This window comes from Rattus rattus, chromosome 11 (genome assembly GCF_011064425.1).
Source record: "Rattus rattus isolate New Zealand chromosome 11, Rrattus_CSIRO_v1, whole genome shotgun sequence".
Lineage (NCBI taxonomy): Eukaryota > Metazoa > Chordata > Mammalia > Rodentia > Muridae > Rattus > Rattus rattus.
Window position 1 is genome coordinate 70,773,321 of NC_046164.1, and position 19,929 is coordinate 70,793,249.

General features: G+C 40.6%; 1 protein-coding gene across 1 annotated transcript in view; it reads left to right on the forward strand.

Moving 5' to 3' along the window:
- Poln (DNA polymerase nu) overlaps window positions 1-19,929 on the forward strand; it is a 114,039-nt gene that overhangs the window by 18,617 nt on the left and 75,493 nt on the right. The window contains exons 5-12 of the mRNA XM_032916412.1: window positions 239-307; window positions 1,495-1,555; window positions 2,242-2,306; window positions 8,536-8,619; window positions 9,075-9,170; window positions 10,435-10,491; window positions 12,324-12,377; window positions 13,561-13,626. Coding sequence (XP_032772303.1) covers window positions 239-307; window positions 1,495-1,555; window positions 2,242-2,306; window positions 8,536-8,619; window positions 9,075-9,170; window positions 10,435-10,491; window positions 12,324-12,377; window positions 13,561-13,626 — 552 coding nt within the window. The remainder of the gene's footprint in view (window positions 1-238; window positions 308-1,494; window positions 1,556-2,241; window positions 2,307-8,535; window positions 8,620-9,074; window positions 9,171-10,434; window positions 10,492-12,323; window positions 12,378-13,560; window positions 13,627-19,929) is intronic.

Sequence of the window (19,929 nt, forward strand, 5' to 3'; positions counted from 1 at the left end):
CTATTTCTATCTATACAATGAAGAAAACACTGGGCTGGGGAAGTGTCTCCTTGAGGACAGCCTGACTTGCCCAATGGAAGTACTTTTCTATAGGGACCTTGTTTATGGCGATTGGCACAAACGTTAGCAGGAGCATTTTCCCGTGTCACTACAAATACTTTTGTAAGTGATATCAGTTCCCAGACTGTGATGAGAATGTCTGCTAAGTTCATCTAACTTTAATGTCTTCATTTTAAAGAGTCAGAACGTATGTGTGAACCTGAAGATACTCTACGACCTTACAATGGATCTTTGTTCTAAGTTGAAGGCAAGTCCTTTTTTTAATACTGTAATTTCTAGCTGTGTAAGACCTGTGTTTTCATTTGTTACCCACACTCACACTTAGTGTTTTGAACATGAAGTGAGATGTTTTTCCTAAGACCAAGTTCACCTGTGCCTCATTTAGAAAAGGAAAGACTAAAATGATAACTTCTGCAGTTTTAAAGTATGTCCTATATATTGAAAACAATTGTTTCAAAGCCTTATATGTGTTTCTGATGCCAAGGGTTTATTTTAGTTAGTAATAGAATGGTCCCAACCTGCTTCAGTTAGATTCTTATTGGAGGGACAACTGAGGAAAACTGAAGGAAAGACTGTCAGAAGCAATGGTGATGGATACTAGAGAGATGAGAAGCTTCCTAGGACAGATTATAGCTGGAGGCTTTTTCATTCCTGGCTCTAAATCAAGCTGCATCTCTCCTCTCCTGCCTTTAGGAATGGCCCACACAGGAAAACTGTCTAAGGGTTGAAGAAGAGCTCATTTGATGTGTCCCAGAGAGGATCAGTCTGCCCTAGAATGCAGGAACAGACAGAGAAATTGAGGGGAACTAGAAGATTAGGCCCAGCACTCTTAGGCAACAGCAGAAAAGACTACAGTAAACATCACAGAAAATCTGGTATGATGGACATGCCTGGAACCCAGCACTTAGAAAGTGAGAGTAGGAAAAAGTTCAAGGGCAGGCTCATCTATGAAGTTTGAGGACACACTGGGCTACATGACACCCTGTGTAAAAATAGGGGCCTATAAATAAACAAACAACATGGAAGGTGATATGAATAAAAGAGAAAGGATTTCATGTTCTTAAAACAGGTGGCCTAACATAAAAGACTCCAACATTCCTGACTACCTGAAGGGTCAATAATGCAAGACTGATGAAGACTGGGTAAAATGATTGGAACTCAGTGAGCCATTCTGTAGTTAAAATGTAAGACTCCTGAAAGTGAGAAAGCAAAGGCCTTGTGAAATTTTGGAATATGTCTACCAGGTATTCATATGGTAAGGAAATAGTCTCTGTGATGGAAATAAGGGTTTTATCAAAAAGAATGAAGATAGGATGAGAAACCACTTCAGAGAGAGTTCGCTTCAATCCTAACACAACAACGCCAAGTTGCTTTACAACAAAATGAAGATAAAAACTCAAATCCACAGTTATATTCTCTCTTCCTGTAACACAGGCTTATGGCTTATGGCAGCTATTTTGTACTTTGGAGCTTCCATTGATACCAATTTTGGCAGGTGAGTTACCATAAACACAAAGTATAGTCATCCTTTTGGAGAGTCTTTAAATTGTTCAGGAATGCATTTTCTATCTACCCTATAATAGAGTGAGCACTGTAGTTCATCCAGAGAGGTTGCTAGCAAATGGTTTTCTCTTCTGCAACAAGAGGGTTTGGGCTGCATCATTTCCTCGTCTTGAAGGACTTGAAGACCTGGCTTCAGCCATGAAGATCCTCCCTGTTCTTTCTAGCCAGAAGGAGGTCTCAATGATATTTACCCACCTGTGTTATCTTAACTTAAGGCTAATCCTACAGTTCTGTGCTTTTCTCCTCTAGTACTTAAGACCCTCTCTTTAAGCATAATACAAGACTTTTGCCCATCTGCTTCAGGGCCAGGAGTGACTCTCCATCCAGAGTATGCAAAGAACCAGATTGGGACTAGTATAGTCCCGCATCCTTCATACCTGGGAACTGAGCCCAGGACCTGGCTTGTATTGGGCGAGTGTTCTGTTACTAGACTGTATCCCCAGCAATCCAATTCTTTTGATGCTTCTGTTTCCTCACAGAACAGAGGTTGACTTACAGTGGGACCTGAGTAAATGAGCATTGTTATCATTAGGTTATCAAAGAGTGAGGCTCTTTTGTCTCCAAAAAAGGATTGATTAATGCAATAAAATATGATCTGATTTTGACTCTGACTCACAGTGATGGAAAACCACAAGATTTCAATTGACAAAGAAGAAATGGAGAGGACATCGGCACTCCTTGGGGTAAGCTATTATTTCAGAGTTTGTACTTGTCATTGCTCTCAGTAGATTCTGATTTTCTTCCCTTCACTATTGGCCTTAGAGCAGTATTGGTACTGTTCCTCCATCTCTTGGAATCCTAGAGGGGAAGATCATATGTTGAAGTGTTTATACCCCACTGACATCTACTGCACTGAATGGTTTGAATAAGAATAGCACTAAGACTTACATACTAGAATGCTTAGTTACCAGGAATGGCACTGTTTGGAAGAATTAGAAGGATTAGAGGCCTTGTTGGGGGAAGTGTGTCACTGAGGGTAGGTTTTGAAGTTTCAAGAGCCCATGCTAATCCCAGTGTGTGTCTGTCTGTCTCTGCCCCTCTGTCTCTGTCTTTCTGCCTCTCTGTCTGTCTCTCTGTCTCTCTGTCTGTCTCTCTCTCTCTCTCTCTCTCTCTCTCTCTCTCTCTCTCTCTCTCTCTCTCTCTCTCTCTCTCTCTCTCTCTCTCTTTTTCTCCCAGCCTGTGGGTCAGGATATAGAACTCTCAGCTTCTTCAGCACCATATCTTATTTCAGCATATGACCTATATGTCACCATGCTCCTCATAGTGATAATAATGGACTAACCTCTGAAATTGTAGGCAAGCCTCCAATTAAATGCTTTCTTTGATAATAGTTGCCTTGGTTAGTGTCTCTTCACAGCAATTGAACAGTGTCTAAGACAGAAGTTGGTACCAGGGAGAAGAATATTAGCAATTAACCTATATGTCATTCTTGTGATAATTTGGCAAAGAAAGTGGCTGCTTTTTGCTTTTGTCCTAAAAAATCTGTCTGAGGCTAAATTGAAGAATTTTGGATTGATGGTATTGGCAGAAGAGATTTCAAGATAGGCTAGTATTAACACTATATCCTGTGGTTATTAGTAATCACTCCTATGTAGATCTATACTGAAAAGGAGTAAGCTGGACAAAGACTAATATAAAACATATTGTGAAGAGAAAAAGAGCACCAGGAAAGGTGATGTTGGAGTCAGGTCCTATGCTCAAGGAGTTAAAAAAGCTTAAAAAAGCTAGGTAGTGGTGGTGCACACCTTTTAATCCCAGCACATGGGAGGTAGAGGCAGGCAGATCACTGAGTTTGAGACTAGCCTGATCTACAGAGTGGGTTCCAGAACGGCCAGGACTACATAGAGAAATCCTGTTTTCAATAAACAAAAGCTTAAAGAAAAGCCTGATACTAAATTAAATAAAGAGAGTGGTGACCTCAGGACAAGACCTCATCCAGCTAAGCTTCTAATTTATAAAAAGAAATTAAAGAAAAGCTTAAACCATAAGGAAACCATCAATAATGGAAAGCTGATGCAAATGTAATTGAACATGGAGGCCCAGTTCCAGACACAGCAGCAGCAGAACTTGGCAGCTTTGGCCGTAGCCATGTATGGAAGGGGTTATGGAATCTTTCTCCACAGCTAAGGAAAGCCACTGAGGCTAGCCATGTGTCAGGGGTGTCAATTCAAGGAGGCCCAGAGAGGTCATTTCTTGAAGCTATGAAGATGAACCCTGGTTTGTGTTGGCAATACCAAAATGTTGGAGATGGCCAAATCATGGAATATCACTGGATGTGGAACCAGTCCAATAGAGAGAACTGGGTTGCAGTCAATAAAGCTAAAAGGAGTTGCAGCTCTTTAAAGAACACTTTGATATCAGGCATGGAGATTCAGGTTTTAAGTATTGCTCTGGTCCAGTATTTCCTTACCTATGCTTCTTTTCCTCCCTTTTGGAGTGGTATGTATATTCTGTGCTATTTAATGTTGGAAGTATGTGATCTACTTTTTAATTTTGATTTTAAAGGGGGTTACAATTTAGAAATTGCCATGAATTTCAGAAACTTTGATTTTTCAGAAATTTTGGATTGTTAGGCAGTGTTGATAGACACTTTTGAAATTAGCCTGAATGCGTTTTTGTGTTATGTTATGGTTACAAGCCTATGAGGGCTAGGGACTAGAACATTATTGTTTGTATAAGAATGGCTTCCGTAGGCTCTTATATATTCATATCCTTTGTCACTAGAGAGTAGCACTATTTTAAAGGACTAGAAGAATTTGGAGGTATGGCCTTGTAGGAAGAAGTATATCATTTAGGGGTAGGCTTTCAGGTTTCAAAAGCCCACGCCAAGCACAGTGTCTGTCTGTCTCTGCCTTGTCTCTATCTCTGTCTCCTTTCCTTCTCACTCTCCCTCTCCGCCCCTCCCCCTCTGTTTGGCCTGTGGATCAAGAGTAGAACTCTCAGTCAGGTAATAGTGGCACAGACTGTAGCCTCAGAACTCTGGAGGCAGAGGCAGGCGAAGTTCTGAGTTTGAATCCAGCCTGATTTACAGAGTTTGTTCCAGGACAGTCAAGACTACAAGAGAAAATCTGTCTTGAAAAGTCAAATTAAATACTTCATCTTATAAGTGTGGTCTTGGGGGGTTGGGGATTTAGCTCAGTGGTAGAGTGCTTGCCTAGGAAGCGCAAGGCCCGGGTTGGGGATTTGGCTCAGTGGTAGAGCACTTGCCTAGCAAGTGCAAGGCCCTGTTCGGTCCCCAGCTCGAAAAAAAAAAAAAAAAAAAAAAAAAAAAAAAAGGAAGCACAAGGCCCTGGGTTCGGGTCCCCAGTCCAAAAAAAAAGAACCAAAATAAATAAATAAATTGGTCATGCTCTTTACAGCAGTATAATAGTGACTGACATACACTCATGTAGGGAAAACAATCATTGACTTAGTGTGTGTGTGTGTGTGTGTGTGTGTGTGTGTGGCAGTTGTGTGTGTGTGGCTACAGTGGGCCATCAAGGCCTAGACTAAGACTTTTCTTGTAAGAATATTTGGGGTTGGGGATTTAGCTCAGTGGTAGAGTGCTTGCCTAGCAAGCCCAAGGCCCTGGGTTCGGTCCCCAGCTCCAAAAAAAAAAAAAAAAAGAATATTTGCTCCTATGGTTCATCCAAGGAATTGGTAGATTTCCTAAAGAATGAAAATATGGAAAGGTACATAAAGAATGAGAAATATTTTTTAGTATTTGTGATTTTTTAAATATATTTTTATTGGATATTTTTATTTACATTTCAAATGTTATTCCCTTTCCAGGTTTCCCGTCCATAAGCTCCCTATCCCATATCCCTCCCCTTCTTCTATAAGGGTGTCCTCCCCCTGCCAACTACCCATCTTCCTACCTCCCTGCTCTGACATTTCCCTACACTGGGGGGGTCCAGCCTGGGCTTCTCCCACTGGTACCCAACAAGGCCATCCTGTGCTACATATGCAGCTGTATCCATGGGTCTGTCCATGTGTACTCTTTGGGTAGTGGTTTAGTCCCTGGAGCTCTGGTTGGTTGGTATTGTTGTTCTTATGGGGTTGCAAGCCCTTTCAGCTCTTTCAATCCTTTCTCTGACTTCTGTCAATGGGGACCCCGTTCTGTGTCCCCATTGACACAGCGTTGGCTGTGAGCATTCGCCTCTGTATTTGTCATGCTCTAACTGAGCCTCTCAGGAGACGGCTATATCAGACTCCTATCAGCATACACTTCTTGGCTTTATCAATATTGTCTAGTTTGGGTGACTGTATATATATGGGCTGGATCCCTAGGTGGGGCAGGCTCTGAATGGCCATTCCTTCAGTCTCTGCTCAAAACTTTGTCTCCATATTTCCTCCTATGAATGTTTTGTTCCCCCTTCTAAAAAGGACTGAAGCATCCACACTTTGGTTGTCCTTCTTGAGCTTCATGTGGTCTGTGGATTGAATCATGGGTAATTCAAGCTTTTAGGCTAATATCCACTTATCAGTGAGTGTACACCATGTGTGTTTTTCTGTGATTGGGTTACCTCACTCAGGATGATATTTTCTACTTCCATCCATTTGCCTAAGAATTCCATGAAGTCATTGTTTTTGATAGCTGAGTAGTACTTCATTGTGTAGATGTACCACATTTTCTGTATCCATTCCGCTGTTGAAGGGCATCTGGGTTCTTTCCAGCTTCTGGAAATAAGGCTGCTATGAACATGGTGGAACGTGTGTCTTTGTTATATGTTGGAGAATCATTTGGGTATATGCCCAGAAGTGGTATATCTGGATCCTCAGGTAGTACAATGTCCAATTTTCTGAGGAACCTCCAGACTGATTTCCAGAGTGGTTGTACTAGCTTGCAATCCCACCAACAATGGAGGAGTGTTCCTCTTTCTTTACATCCTTGCCAGCATCACAAAAATACTCAATAAAATTCTCACAAACTGAATCCAAGAATACATCAAAACAATCATCCATCATGATCAATAGGCTTCATCCCAGGGATGCAGGGATGGTTTAATATATGGAAATCATCAACATAATCCACTATGTAAACAAACTCAAAGAAAAAAAAACCCACATGATCACCTCATTAGATGCTGAGAAAGCATTTGATAAAATTCAACACCCCTTCATGTTAAAAGTCTTGGAAAGATCAGGAATTCAAGGCCCATACCTAAACGTAGTAAAAGCAATATACAGTAAACCAGTAGCCAGCATCAAACCAAATGGAGAGAAATGTGAAGCAATCCCACTAAAATCAGGGACTAGACAAGGCTGCCCACTCTCTCCCTACTTATTCAATATAGTTCTCAAAGTCCTAGCCAGAGCAATCAGACAATGAAAGGAGGTCAAAGGGATACAAATTGGAAAGGAAGAAGTCAAAATACCACTATTTGCAGATGATATGATAGTATATTTAAGTGATCCCAAAAGTTCCACCAGAGAACTACTAAGCCTGATAAACAACTTCAGTAAAGTAGCTGGGCATAAAATTAACTCTAACAAATCAGTAGTCTTCTTCTACTCAAAGGATAAACAAGCTGAGAAAGAAATTAGGGAAATGACACCCTTCATAATAGTCACAAATAACATAAAATATCTCAGTGTGACTCTAACCAAGCAAATGAAATATCTGTATGATAAGAACTTCAAGTCTCTGAAGAAAGAAATTGAAGATCTCAGAAGATCAAAAGACCTCCCATGCACATGGGTTGGCAGGATTAATATAGCAAAAATGGCCATTTTACGAAAAGCAATCTACAGATTGAATGCAGTCCCCATCAAAATTCCAACTCAATTCTTCATAGAATTAGAAAGAGCAATTTGCAATTTCATTTGGAATAACAAAAAACCCAGGATAGTGAAAAATATCCTCTATAATAAGAGAAATATTTTTTAATTTCATTTAAATTACCCAAAAGATAACTCTGGTATCCATCACCCAGGTTAAAGCATGGGATATCCAGAGCCTTATGTGCTTTTCCTGGCAGAAGTGTGTTCTGCTACCCAAAGTAGCTACCACCTTAGAAGGCATTTCATTCTTGTTATTCTTCATATGTTCTCCATTTCAGTGTCTAAGCAGTATGGTTTGGCTTATTGTTGAATGATGAATAAATCATTAGTTTGTATACAGTCTCTCAATTGTCCACATCTTAGTCTTGATGCTACCACTGTATTTTGCTCAGTGCTACCATGCTCTGCCATGGGTGATGTCTGTCCCAGGCAAGAGGTCTGGTTGTCTACAGGTTTCAAGTATCATAAACCAGGCATGAGTTCAGTCTGTTTTCCTTATTACTGATGAAGTGAATTATTTTCTATCATCATTGGCTACTAGTTTCTCTTTGAAAACAATCTGCCCAAGTCTCTAAAATGGTGTGTGTGTGTGTGTGTGTGTGTGTGTGTGTGTGTGTGTGTGTGTAGAGGTCCTCAGGTTATCAGGTTTGTGCCTTTTACCCACAGCCAGCCCTTCATCTAAGTCTTTTATATTTCCTCTTACTGACTTGTAGAACATCTTGATCTATTGTGGGTGTACACCTGTAACTCATACATTTTCTTTTTCTGTCTTATTTCGCATAATAATGGATCCCTTTCCTAGTTCTAATAGTACTGCTCTAATTTTGCTGTACTTTTATTTTTGCCTCTTTAAGTTTTAGCTAGGTTTAGGGAAAAATATGGGCCTAAAAGTTCTACTACAAGTCAATACGTATGCTTTTAAATGTTCATTTTGGGGTTGGGGATTTAGCTCAGTGGTAGAGCGCTTGCCTAGCAAGCACAAGGCCCTGGGTTCGGTCCTCAGCTCTGAAAAAAAAAGAGGTAAATGTTCATTTTGATAAGTTATAGATGACTTTTTATTCCACTAAAGGCTTTTGTTGAGAGTTTCTTGATATGAAGATTAAATTATTTTAAATCATAAAGTCTATGAATACTGTTTCAATTTTTCAGGCTCACCTCAAGGAATTGGAGCAAGAAGCCCATTTTGTTGCAGGAGAACAGTTTCTTATAATGAGTAATAATCAACTTCGTGAGGTAAGGCTCAATTTCATTTTATTTTTGAGACAATGTCTCATTCTATAGCCCAGACTTGCCTAAACTCCCCATTAGTGCATGGCTGTATGCTCACTCCAACCCACGACAGTCCTCCTGTCTCACCTTCCAAAGTACTAAGATTACAGCCATGGACCACTACTGTGCCTGGCTGGTAATGTTACATTTTGACCTTTCAAAAACTGTGTCTTTCTCAAGAATTTAAAAGATGGTTTGTTCTGAATTTATCATACTGTCTGAAGGTATTCATGTTCTCACAAGTGATGAACATTATGAGATACATTAGGTCAAAGTCTTTATAAATGAGGAGCTAAGCCTGTTGTACTATCTGTTCAGGTGTGTATGTATCTTCAGAGTAGTGGCTATAACTGTGATGGTTATGTTTCATTTTTTCAAATCTGGATCTTTTTCACACACATGCATTGTTTTTGTTAAAGATCCTCTTTGGCAAGTTGAAGCTGCACCTGTTGAGTCAGAGGAAACATCTTCCCAGAACTGGGCTGCAGAACCAGCTGTCTACATCAGAAGCCATGGTAAGAATTTAGTTTCCTTGTCTTTCTAACATGTCCATGTATCTCCAGGTATAAGCTGCCTTCTGTGCTGGCAGCGGGCTCTTTAGAAAAGGTGCTCTCACTCAAAGTTATGCTCCTAGCTGTACACCAGGAGATGAGCAGGTATTGCCCTCCATGAACATCTAGCTGGCTATATACTTCTGGAAAAGGATGATTGGGGGCAATGTTGTGCTTTTAAGTAAGTGTGTGTGTGTGTGTGTGTGTGTGTGTGTGTGTGTGTGTGTGTGAGAGAGAGAGAGAGAGAGAGAGAGAGAGAGAGAGAGAGAACAAACCTATGTGTGTATTTATGTATTTGTATGTCTGGGCATATGAGCATATTTGCCTGTGAGGCCAGGAGAGAAAGTAAATGACAGGACAAAGGTGATGAGGCAAAGATGGGAGGAAAAAAGGCAGACTTTGGACATACTTTGTAGGGAGAAATCATAGGACTTGCTGTGAGTGATGCTGGAAGAAGGTCAACGGTGATTTCAGATGTGACTGATGTTTGCATCTTTAGTAATGGTGGGTGCTCACAGGCACATATAACCACTTCCCATGACAACACCATGTGCCTGCTTCCATGGCAAGGAATAACTATCCCACTTTCCTAGTAGTCCTGCTCCTTCTTCAGACCTGAGCTCTACAATGCTGGCCGCTCTTTCTTCTTTCTGAACTTCACATTAACAGATTCGGATCAGTAGCACTGTGTGTTCAACACTAATACTGTGGCTTTAGGGTTTCACAGCCTATGCCAGCTCCCTGACGTCTCACCCAGTCAAATGTTTAGGTGCTGCTGTAGCATGGATTTTATGTTTGGGGCACTTGATTTATTCCTTTATGTGAGATTTGGATTTTGGTAATTTTAAGACTCTCTTCTTCTGACTCTCACTTCTCAGCTCATATAAAGTAATTTTAGCTCCTGGGTAAATGTCAGAATGATTTTATGAGGGGTTGGGATTAAGGTACTTGATACTGGATTAAGATACTTTGCTATCAGGGGGGGGGGATTTAGCCCAGGGGTAGAGCGCTTGCCAAGGAAGTGCAAGGCCCTGGGTTCGGTCCCCACCTCCGAAAAAAAAAAAAAAAAGAATTTAAAAAAAAAAAAAAGATACTTTGCTATGAATCTTTATTTTTTATAATATGTTAAATTACATCATTTATTACTAGCACACTCTCCAATTGAAAGTAAACATTTGGAATATTGAAATGAAGAAATTATATTGGTAATACATATTTTCATTTCTAGTTAAATTCTCTACAAGACCTTCACCCATTACCCAAGATAATTCTGGAATATAGACAGGTAAGTTGATTCTCTTCTCTCTCTCTCTCTCTCTCTCTCTCTCTCTCTCTCTCTCTCTCTCTCTCTCTCTCTCTCTCTCTAAATGGTTTGTGATGAAGAACTATCCAGCTTGTCTCTTTACAACGCCATATTTGTTGTTGCACTTTAACAGAGTTCTAAGGAAATAAAATGTTCTCAACCAACTTTTTCATGTCTCCTGATACATACTTGTCCTTTATTTCATTTCTGTATTAATCACATTTATAAACCAAGCAACAGTGCAATTATTTACTGTGCCCTTGTCAGCCCCACTTCTTCTTCATTGGGTGTCTTCCTACCCATGCCCAAGTCTACTCTGCCCAACACTGGGAACCCAAGGAGTCATATGGGGAAGGAGACTGATGACCTGTACCCAGTCTCTTCAAGTGACAATGAGACATCTACCATTTCTCACAACAGTCTTGTCATTCCTCGAGTTTTCAAGTTCCAAGATAGTGATACTTTCTGGGGGTTTACTGTCATGCCCCATTTCCTCTCATAGTTAATCACGTTTTCTTTGTTCATATACCTGCCCTTTAATTCATGTTTTCTGTTATCCATTAACCACATTTACAAACCAAACAACAGTGCTCTTGTTTACTGAGCCACAGAAATACATTGGTACCAAACTAGTGATCTTCCCAAAGTGATATGAGGTTGGGGGAAAAAAACTAGAAAAGGCCCACTGCTGGGGACACTGAGTATTTGTGCAATGAAGTGGAAACTTAAGGGTTCTTTGGAAAGCCAGTTGTGCTGGATGGCGTTTTGGGATAAATACGTGAAGGAGTGTTTTTCTGAGGTGGAGACAGAGCAGAGGCTAAGGCAGACTTATGAAGAAACATTTAGCTAAAGCACAGGTAAAAGGATGTTCTGCTAAAGCAAACACATGAAAGGACACATGAAGGATTCTTTACTAACAACACGTGTGTATTGGTCCACCTTACATTGTGTAGTTGAGCTCTATTTGTTGGGACTCCATAGAGAGAAACGCACCAAAAAACTCCTGGTGGTGTGCCCAGGCTTTTTTGCCACTTCTGAGGTCTTGACTGATTGGCAGAGTGATGTCAGCTAAGACAGATGCATGTGGAGTTTTGCCAAGTCAGACTCGTGTGCTGAGGCAAGACCCATGGAGGACACATGGTGGGATATAAAGAGGACTTGATGGAGAGTGACAGAGGCTGAGCTAGGCTTGCCTACAGAGCTGGCTGTGAATATCTTATTGGTCTCACCTTTGTTGATCTTCGCTTCATTGAGAGAGGCGCAATGGGAGAACTTCTCTTGGTGTTCCTGCTGGTTCCTCTTGCTGTGCCACTGCTGCTGATTTGTGTTTGCTATCCTGACTCGACTGACTGGACTGCTGGTGTGTTTGTGAAGTGCTTGCCAGTTGATGCAGCTGCTACTGTGAACCTGTGAACTGAACTGCTGGTTTCCAGACAGCACAGATGGGAATTGCTCCAAAGAACCTTTCTAAACTGGTCCACTTCCCCAGTGTCCCTTTTTATCACCACCTCTGGTGAGTGATGGGCTACAAGGTAGATGAAAGCATTTAAGAACCATCATTAAAAATAAGATTTTAAAAAAATTAGAAGTTGCAGTGCAATTTTGTAGTATCTCTGTAGCCTAGAAATCCTGCAGGATGACAAACTGGCATCTTCCTTTGTCAATCTTGTCATTCAATCCTGGCACACTTAAGGTTGTCCAAGGTGAATTCTACACCACATGCCCATGCCTATGTGAACTGCTGCTATGGAGTTGGCCTCTTTGAATGCTTACACAAGTTTAATAACATAACTCTTCTTGTCTTTATGATATAGGTTCACAAGATCAAGTCAACTTTTATAGATGGATTACTAGCTTATATGAAAAAGGTAACTAAGCCTTAACAAAAAAGAAGTTGGGATTAGTAATAAGGTTTATTTTGATACACACACTAGTTTTACAGGAAAGGAGAACTTGTTCTTGGAACTATGTGGATTGTGGTTGTATTGTAAAATCTCCACACAGTGCACGTTGGTTTGGGTTGTGAGCCTAGCCTTTAATAGTTGAGCTGTCTCTCCAGCTCTGTGCAGGCTGGTTTTAGGCCATCAGATCCTCCATATAAGGCAGTTCAGCAGCTGGCCTGCTTTCACATCTACTGTCTGTCTTTTTCTAGAGCCATGTGAGGTAATATATTAGTCGAGTTCTCTAGAGGAACAAAACTGATAGGATGACTATACATACATACATACATGCATACATACACACATACATATGTACACACACACACACACACACACACACACACACACACACACACCCCGGGTTGTAAGAGGGTGACTTATGTGCTATGGTCCAGCTAGTCCAACAATGCTATCTAACAACAAAAAGTCCATCCAGTAGTTTTCAGTTCATAAGGTTGGGTGTCTTGGTTGGTCTAAAATATGTTAGATCCAAAGAAGTAGGCTCTAATTCCAGTGACGGAATGGACTTCCTAGTGAGTGTAAACAGGAAAAGAGAGTAAATTTCCTTCTTTTGTGTCCTTTAGATAGGCTGCCACCAGAAGGTATGGCCAAGGTTAAAAGTAGATCTTCCTTCTTCCAAAGATCTGGATTAAAAGTGTTTTTTCCCACCACAAAAGACTGGGAGGTTTTCCCACTTCAAATTATTAAGAAAAACATCCCTCACATGTGTACCCAGACAATTGGGTTTTAGTTAATTGCAGATATAGTAAAATTGGCAACCAATAATATCCATCACAGGTAAAGCTACAGTCAGAGGTGTCTGTGACTTGTAAGACTGCACAAGGAGCTGCAGAATGTGTCGTAATCTCACTTAAGTTTATGCTGTCTCTGCAGCCCCTTAGCCCACATGTACAGTTAACAACTGACATGGACCTACTTGTCCTGGTGCTGCTTCTGTTTGGGTTGGAGGGGAACATCCTTCAGCTGACCCTGATCCCAAGGCTGTTTTGTAACTTTCAAGAGGAACAAGGAGGGTTGGTGGTAAGGGTCTGTGTGTCTTTCCTCACTCCATATTGCATAGGTTTAAACTGATTCTTCTTAATTGATCAAGGGCTCCATCTCTTCTACATGGAATCAGACTGGAACTGTCACAGGGAGACTTTCAGCCAAGCATCCTGTAAGTTACCTGTTCATTTCCATGCCATTGTACGTCTGCGTCTGCACATTCTGTTCCTAGAAGGGAACCTTATGGCGCTAATTGTGTTTTACTCTATGTGTTTATTTCTCTGGTATTGGGGCATCAACTATGTGCTCTGAGAACAAGAATGGCTGTTTCTACCCAGAAACTCAGACACTTTGGTGATGAGGGCAGAGGGTATCTCGGAAAGATGACTCCTACAAAGGTACTATCTGATGAAAACCATCTCCAGCTCATAATTACTAAAGATTGGCTTTTTTTATTTATTTTGTTGTTTTGTTTCGTTTGAGATAGTTTTGTTTGTTGAGTATAGCCCTGCTTGGCCTCAAACTCACAGAGTGATCTGCCTGCCTCTGCCTCCCGAGTGCTGGCACTAAAGGTGTGTGCCACCACCACCTGACTCTAATGACTGTTTTTAATGGAAAGTTATAAATGCCCTTGCATTTATAGTAACACTTTTTGGGGTAATTTTTAAAGATAAGGTCTTGCTTTATAGCCTAGGTACAGCCACCTGAGTCCTAGGGTCACAGGTGCGCACCACTCCCAGCAAGATAGTTTTCAAAATGGCTTTATAGTTTTGATGTAAAGGAGATGTTGAACTGGATAATATACTTGAAGCCAAGCATGCGGATCTGAGTTCAATCACCTAATACCCAGATGAAAATGCTGGGTGTAGTAGAGTATGTTTGTAAGTTCAGTGTTGGAGAGATGAGGACAGCAGGATCCCTTGGACTTCATGGGCAGCTGGCTTAGCCTATTCGGTGAGTTTGGGGCCAATAAAAGACCCCATTTCATAAAACAAAGTGGATGACTCCTGAGGAATGCTACCCAAGATTGGTTTCTTGTTTTCACATGCACACACCCATACAAACATGATTATATACACGGATTTGTTAATTTCTTATAGAAAAGTTCAAGTGTAGAAAATAAATAACAACCACACCTTTATTCAAATTGAAGAGTCCCCTGTCTTCATACATTCTATTAAACACATGTACTTATAAAATACTATTAATCTTTAATTTTTAAAATTTTTATGTTTGTTTTTTTGAGAGAGGATTTCTTTGTAAAGCCCTGGCTGTCATGAAACTCACTCTGTAGACCAGGCTAATCTCAAACTCAGAGATCTACCTGCTTTTGCTTCCCAAGTGCAGGGATTAAAGGCGTGTGCACCACCACTACCTGACCTCATTTTTTATTTTAACATATCTTGCTATTATACTTTAATCTGAGTTCTCTTAGATTTAAATACATGAATTACATATATGAATAATTAAAATATAAACTAATGTATATAGTTAGAAATATTTGACATAAAATAATGTGAACTTTTAAGGAATAAGAAAATATAAGTCATCTTTCCCTGTTTGTTCTTCCCATAAGTCCCTAATTAGTAGTTAGGATTTTACCAGGTACATTAGTTAGTGTTCTTTACCTAGAGCAATGGTTCTCAATCTTCCTAATTCTGTGACCCCTTAATACAGTTCCTTATGTTGTGGTAACCCTTAACCATAAAATTATTTTCATTGCTACTTCATAACTTTTGCTACTGTTACGAATCTTAAATATCTGTGTTTTCTGATGGTCTTAAGTGACCCTTATGAAAGTGACTGCTTTGGGTCACCACTCACAGGTTGAGAACTAGTGCTCTCAAAGAACAGAATTGAAAAAGCAAATCTATATATAGATATAGAAAGGTTGATTTATTACAATGGCTTACAGGCTGTAGTCCAGCTAGTCTAACAATGATTGTCTACCAATGGAGAGCCTAAAAATTCAGTAGTTGCTCAGTCTAGGAGGTTGGATGTCTCCACTAGTCTTCAGAACACTGAAGACGTAGGCTTTAATGCAGTGAAGAAATGGACTTGCAAGCAAGAATGAGTGCAAGCAGGCAAAGAGCAAGCTTCCTTCTTCCATGCCCTGTACGCAGGATGCCACCAGAAGGTGTGGGCCAGATTAAAGCTAGCCACCTCCAAAGATCTAGATTAAAAGTGGGTCTTCCCAGCTGGGCGGTGGTGGTGCACACTCCTAATTACTCAGGAGGCAGAGGTAGGCAGATCTGAGGCTTGCCTTTGGTTACTTTGTGGGTTCTTTTCTCCACCCTTCTCCACCTTTTTTCTCCCACCCTTTTAACCTTTTAATACTAGATAGAAGAAAGGATAAAAAGGAAAGAGGGCGATGTTATTGTTATTCTACTTCCTGCTGATTAGGGGATCAAGTTCCTTGGGGCAAGTTTGATCTTTGCTGTCAGCATATCTAATTTCTTCTTCTTTCTTCTTTGCATACAACTACTTAACAAACCGACCAACAGCGAACAGCCAACAACCCCTCCTGCCTTTTCAGGCTCTAGCATTTATACACCCTCTGAAAAGTCCCCAGAATCCAGACATCACACCATTGCAGAAACTATCTGCAGCTGGCAAAAATCACACCGCTGCTAGAGCACTAGGCAAGTCATAGTCAGCTGCTGTGGACCGTCTGAGGCAGCCCTGTGTCCCCTGGGATTAAAACAAAAACACAGTCATATAATATTTCTGTGGTTTTTTAAAGAAGCTAAAATTCCAAGATTAGCATTACATGGATTTCTGAGTTTGAGGCCAGTTTGGTCTATAGAGTGACTTTTAGGATAGCTAGGGTCACACAGAGAAACCCTGTCTCAAAAACCAAAACCAAACCAAAACAAAGAAGTGGGTTTTCCCATTTCATATGATTTAATTAAGGGAAACCCCTCACAGGTGCACGCAGACACTTGAGATCTAGGTAATTGCAGATATAGTTAAGTTGTATCCATTGACACGCACAGAAGAGGCACCTGCTGATCTAACTGGGGTGACTGTGCAAGAAGAAAGAAACTGGCATTATGTGGATGCTGCCTTAGGTTCAGGGACCCTGCTCTGGGACTATAAATTCTCAGGTCAGTTGTCTCTCAGGGTCCTCTCACTTGATCTAGGAGCTCATCATGTGGCTGTCAATCTTTTAGAACCTTTTTGTGGTGCAGGCCCACCTGGGTACCCTGCTACAGGTTCAGGCCCTCATAGAGTGTCTCTGTAGCGCCCATAGGGTGTCTCTGGCAGGTTCTTTTTCTGTTTCTTGCTTTTCTCTATCAGCATCTGCTTGTGACAGATTGGGATCATGTCACTCTTGGATTGTGCAGATGCCTATGAAAGGGAACCATGAGCATGTGCTTCTCTCTGGGCTTCGTAAGCTCAGGCCCCACTACAAAGGGCATTCTGAGCGTGTGTCCTGTCAGAGGATACTCAGTTTTGTCTTTCACAGTTTTCTCAGATTATCTCCTGATTTTGTTTAGCCCTCAATTCTGCCATGACTCATGAATGATGGTGCTCCCCACTGTCCATGGTTTCCCCAGCTTGTAGTTCCTGATTAGTCATGTCTTCAGATCTTCTGATAGGTTTTCCTTTCGCAAAGACTAATTAAATGTTTGCCTCTAATTTCCCACAATATTAGTATTTTCATAATTTTACACTTAAAAATTGAATCCAACTATACATTATTTAACCAGATCATTATATTACCAAGATGACTACAGTTTGAATTAGTTTTCCTTAAACTGAACAAAATTCAATTGATGAACTGCTAGAAGAATGTCCTACTTCTGAATTTTATCTGATCCTTGAGAAATATTTTTAGACTTACTTACTCTATTATTTATGTGTATTGTGTACCACTTGTGTGCTTGGTGCCTGCAGAACACAGTGGATACCCTAGAACTAGAGTTACAGACCGTTGTGTGCTACCATGTGGGTGCTGAGCAGCAAATGAGACTTTTATTAAAAAAAGGACTTTTTTTTTCAAGACAAGGTTTTACTATATAGCACTGGCTATCCTGGAACACACTAAGCTGGCCTCAAACTCAGGTTGATCTACTCCTGACTCAGAGTGTTGGGATTAAAGGTGTGGGCCACCATGCCTGGCATTATGAATTTTTTTATTTTTTGAAATTATAATATGATTACCATTCCTTGTACTTCCCTTTCCTCCTTCCCATGTACCCCTCCCTCCATGTAGCTGCTCTTGCTCCCTCTCAAATTCATGGCCTCTTTTCTTTATTGTTACACATTTTTCCTAATCTGTAAACACAACCTGCTCAGTCTGTATTATGTTACTTGGTATTGTATAACCAGTTGGGGGAGTCTATTTCTTCTGCTCTTTGCATTCCTTAGTTGCCTGTCATTCTTTGTCTAGCAGAGGGGCCCTATACAAATTCCCCCTTTCACGTTAGCATGTCTATCTATTGATGTTGTCATTGTTTAGGTTCTGTTTAGGCATCCATGTTGATTAGACTTCATAGATGGAATTTTTTGTGACTTTTCTAGGGGACATGATCTCACAACAAACTTCCTGTTCCTCTGATTCTTCTGTCCCCTCTTCTGAAATAATCTGTGAACCTTTGTTGCAGGAATTGTGTTTTAGATGTGTCGGTTGGAACTGGGCACCACAAATCTCTTATTCTTTGCATTTTGACCAGTTATGGTTTTCTGTAATAGTCTCAGTTGCAAAGAAAAATTTCTTTGATGAGCAGTGAGGACTACACTTATCTATGGGTTAAGGATACACATTTAGCATATAAATAGGGACTGTGCTGGTTTAGTAAAGTGGCAATAATAGGTTCTCCTCCAAGATCCATCTCAGGTCCTCTCTGGGTTACATGTTTAATGTACATGGTGTCTTCAGCAATAGCAACTTAACTTCCATCTCTAGGAATCGATTAAGGGTAACAACAGTATTTAGTCTGTGGCTTCTCATGGCTAGTGTCGGAGTTTTAGTTAGATTGTGTACACATTGCCAGCCCAGATGGGAAATTTTCATTTAAACTATGTATGTATAAGCATACCCTGATTTATATATGCATTATGTGTAATTTTAGATAATATCAAGCATTCTTACTGCTGTTTTACCCCTGTCTTCCTTTTGTATTTATCTCCTTCCTTACGGATAGCCCCGTTTTCCACATTCGAATCACTTGTACCCTATTGCTCTCCCTTTCTACTGCGCCCCCTACCGTGGCTCCCTTTTGCTCTCCTGGTTTCTGGAGTCACTCCACTTTATTCACTCACATCTGAAGTCCGAGAGCTAGAAGTCACAGCTGAGAGAGAGAATATGTGACCTTTGTCCTTTTGAGTCTCCATTACCTCACTCAGTATAATCTTTTCTAGTTCCATCCAGAATTGCAAAATTCATGATTTCAACTTTCTTTACAGCCGAAAACTCTTTCCTGGTGTATGTGTATCACGTTTTATTGTCTCTTTATCGCCTGGATGGCATTTAGATTGTTTCCTAGTTAGAGTGAGGAGAGCAGCAGTGACATGGCTGAGCAGGTGTCTGTGGAGGATGGTGTTGAGTCCCTTGGGCAGATGCCTAGAGTTAGTATCACTGAGTCATATGACAGATTGATTTTAGCCTCTGGAGGTTCTCTACATTGATTTCCAGAGGCTGGACCAATTTTCAATCCCACCAACAGTGAACAAATGTTCCCTTTCTTCCATATCCTCGCCAGCATTTGTTGTCAGTTATTTTGTTGATCCTTGCCAGTCAGCAACTGTTCTTAATTGCTGAACTATCTCTGCAGTCACTGATTAATATTTTTTAAAACTCAGCTTTAACTGCAATACTTTCAGGAAATTGGCTTTTTTCCCCCAAATACACCTTCCAAGAGAAAGTCTCTACCACCAGCTGAAGTAATTTCTACCCATTTCTGTGTTATTCTGCGTCTAATGACAAGAAAGTGTAAAGTATTTTGTCTTTTGGTTCCCCTGCATCTTTTTCTATATTTTGACATTTCAATGGAATAATATGTAATGGTTCATTCAAACTTACAAAAACATTGATTTTTAATTGATTATGCTGAATTTTACCATTCTATGTAACACAATCACATTGGCACCTTTTTTTTTTTTTTACATCAGCTGCTTAAAAGTGTTGTTAGGCTGGAGAGATGACTCAGTGGTTAAAGAGCACTGATTGCTCTTCCAGAGGTCCTGAGTTCAAATTTCAGCAACCACATGGTGGCTCACAACCATCTGTGATGTGATCTGATGCCCTCTTCTGGTGTGTCTGAGGACGGCATCAGTGTCCTCACACATAATAAATAAATAAATCTTTAAAAATGTGTTGTTAGAAAATTCTGCCAGGCCTAGTGGCACAGACCTTTACTACCAGCAACAGGGAGGCCAAGACAGGCGGATCTCTATATGAGTTTGAGGCCAATCTGGTCTACATAGTGAGTTCCAGGACAACCAGGGCTATGTAGTGAGGCCATGGAAA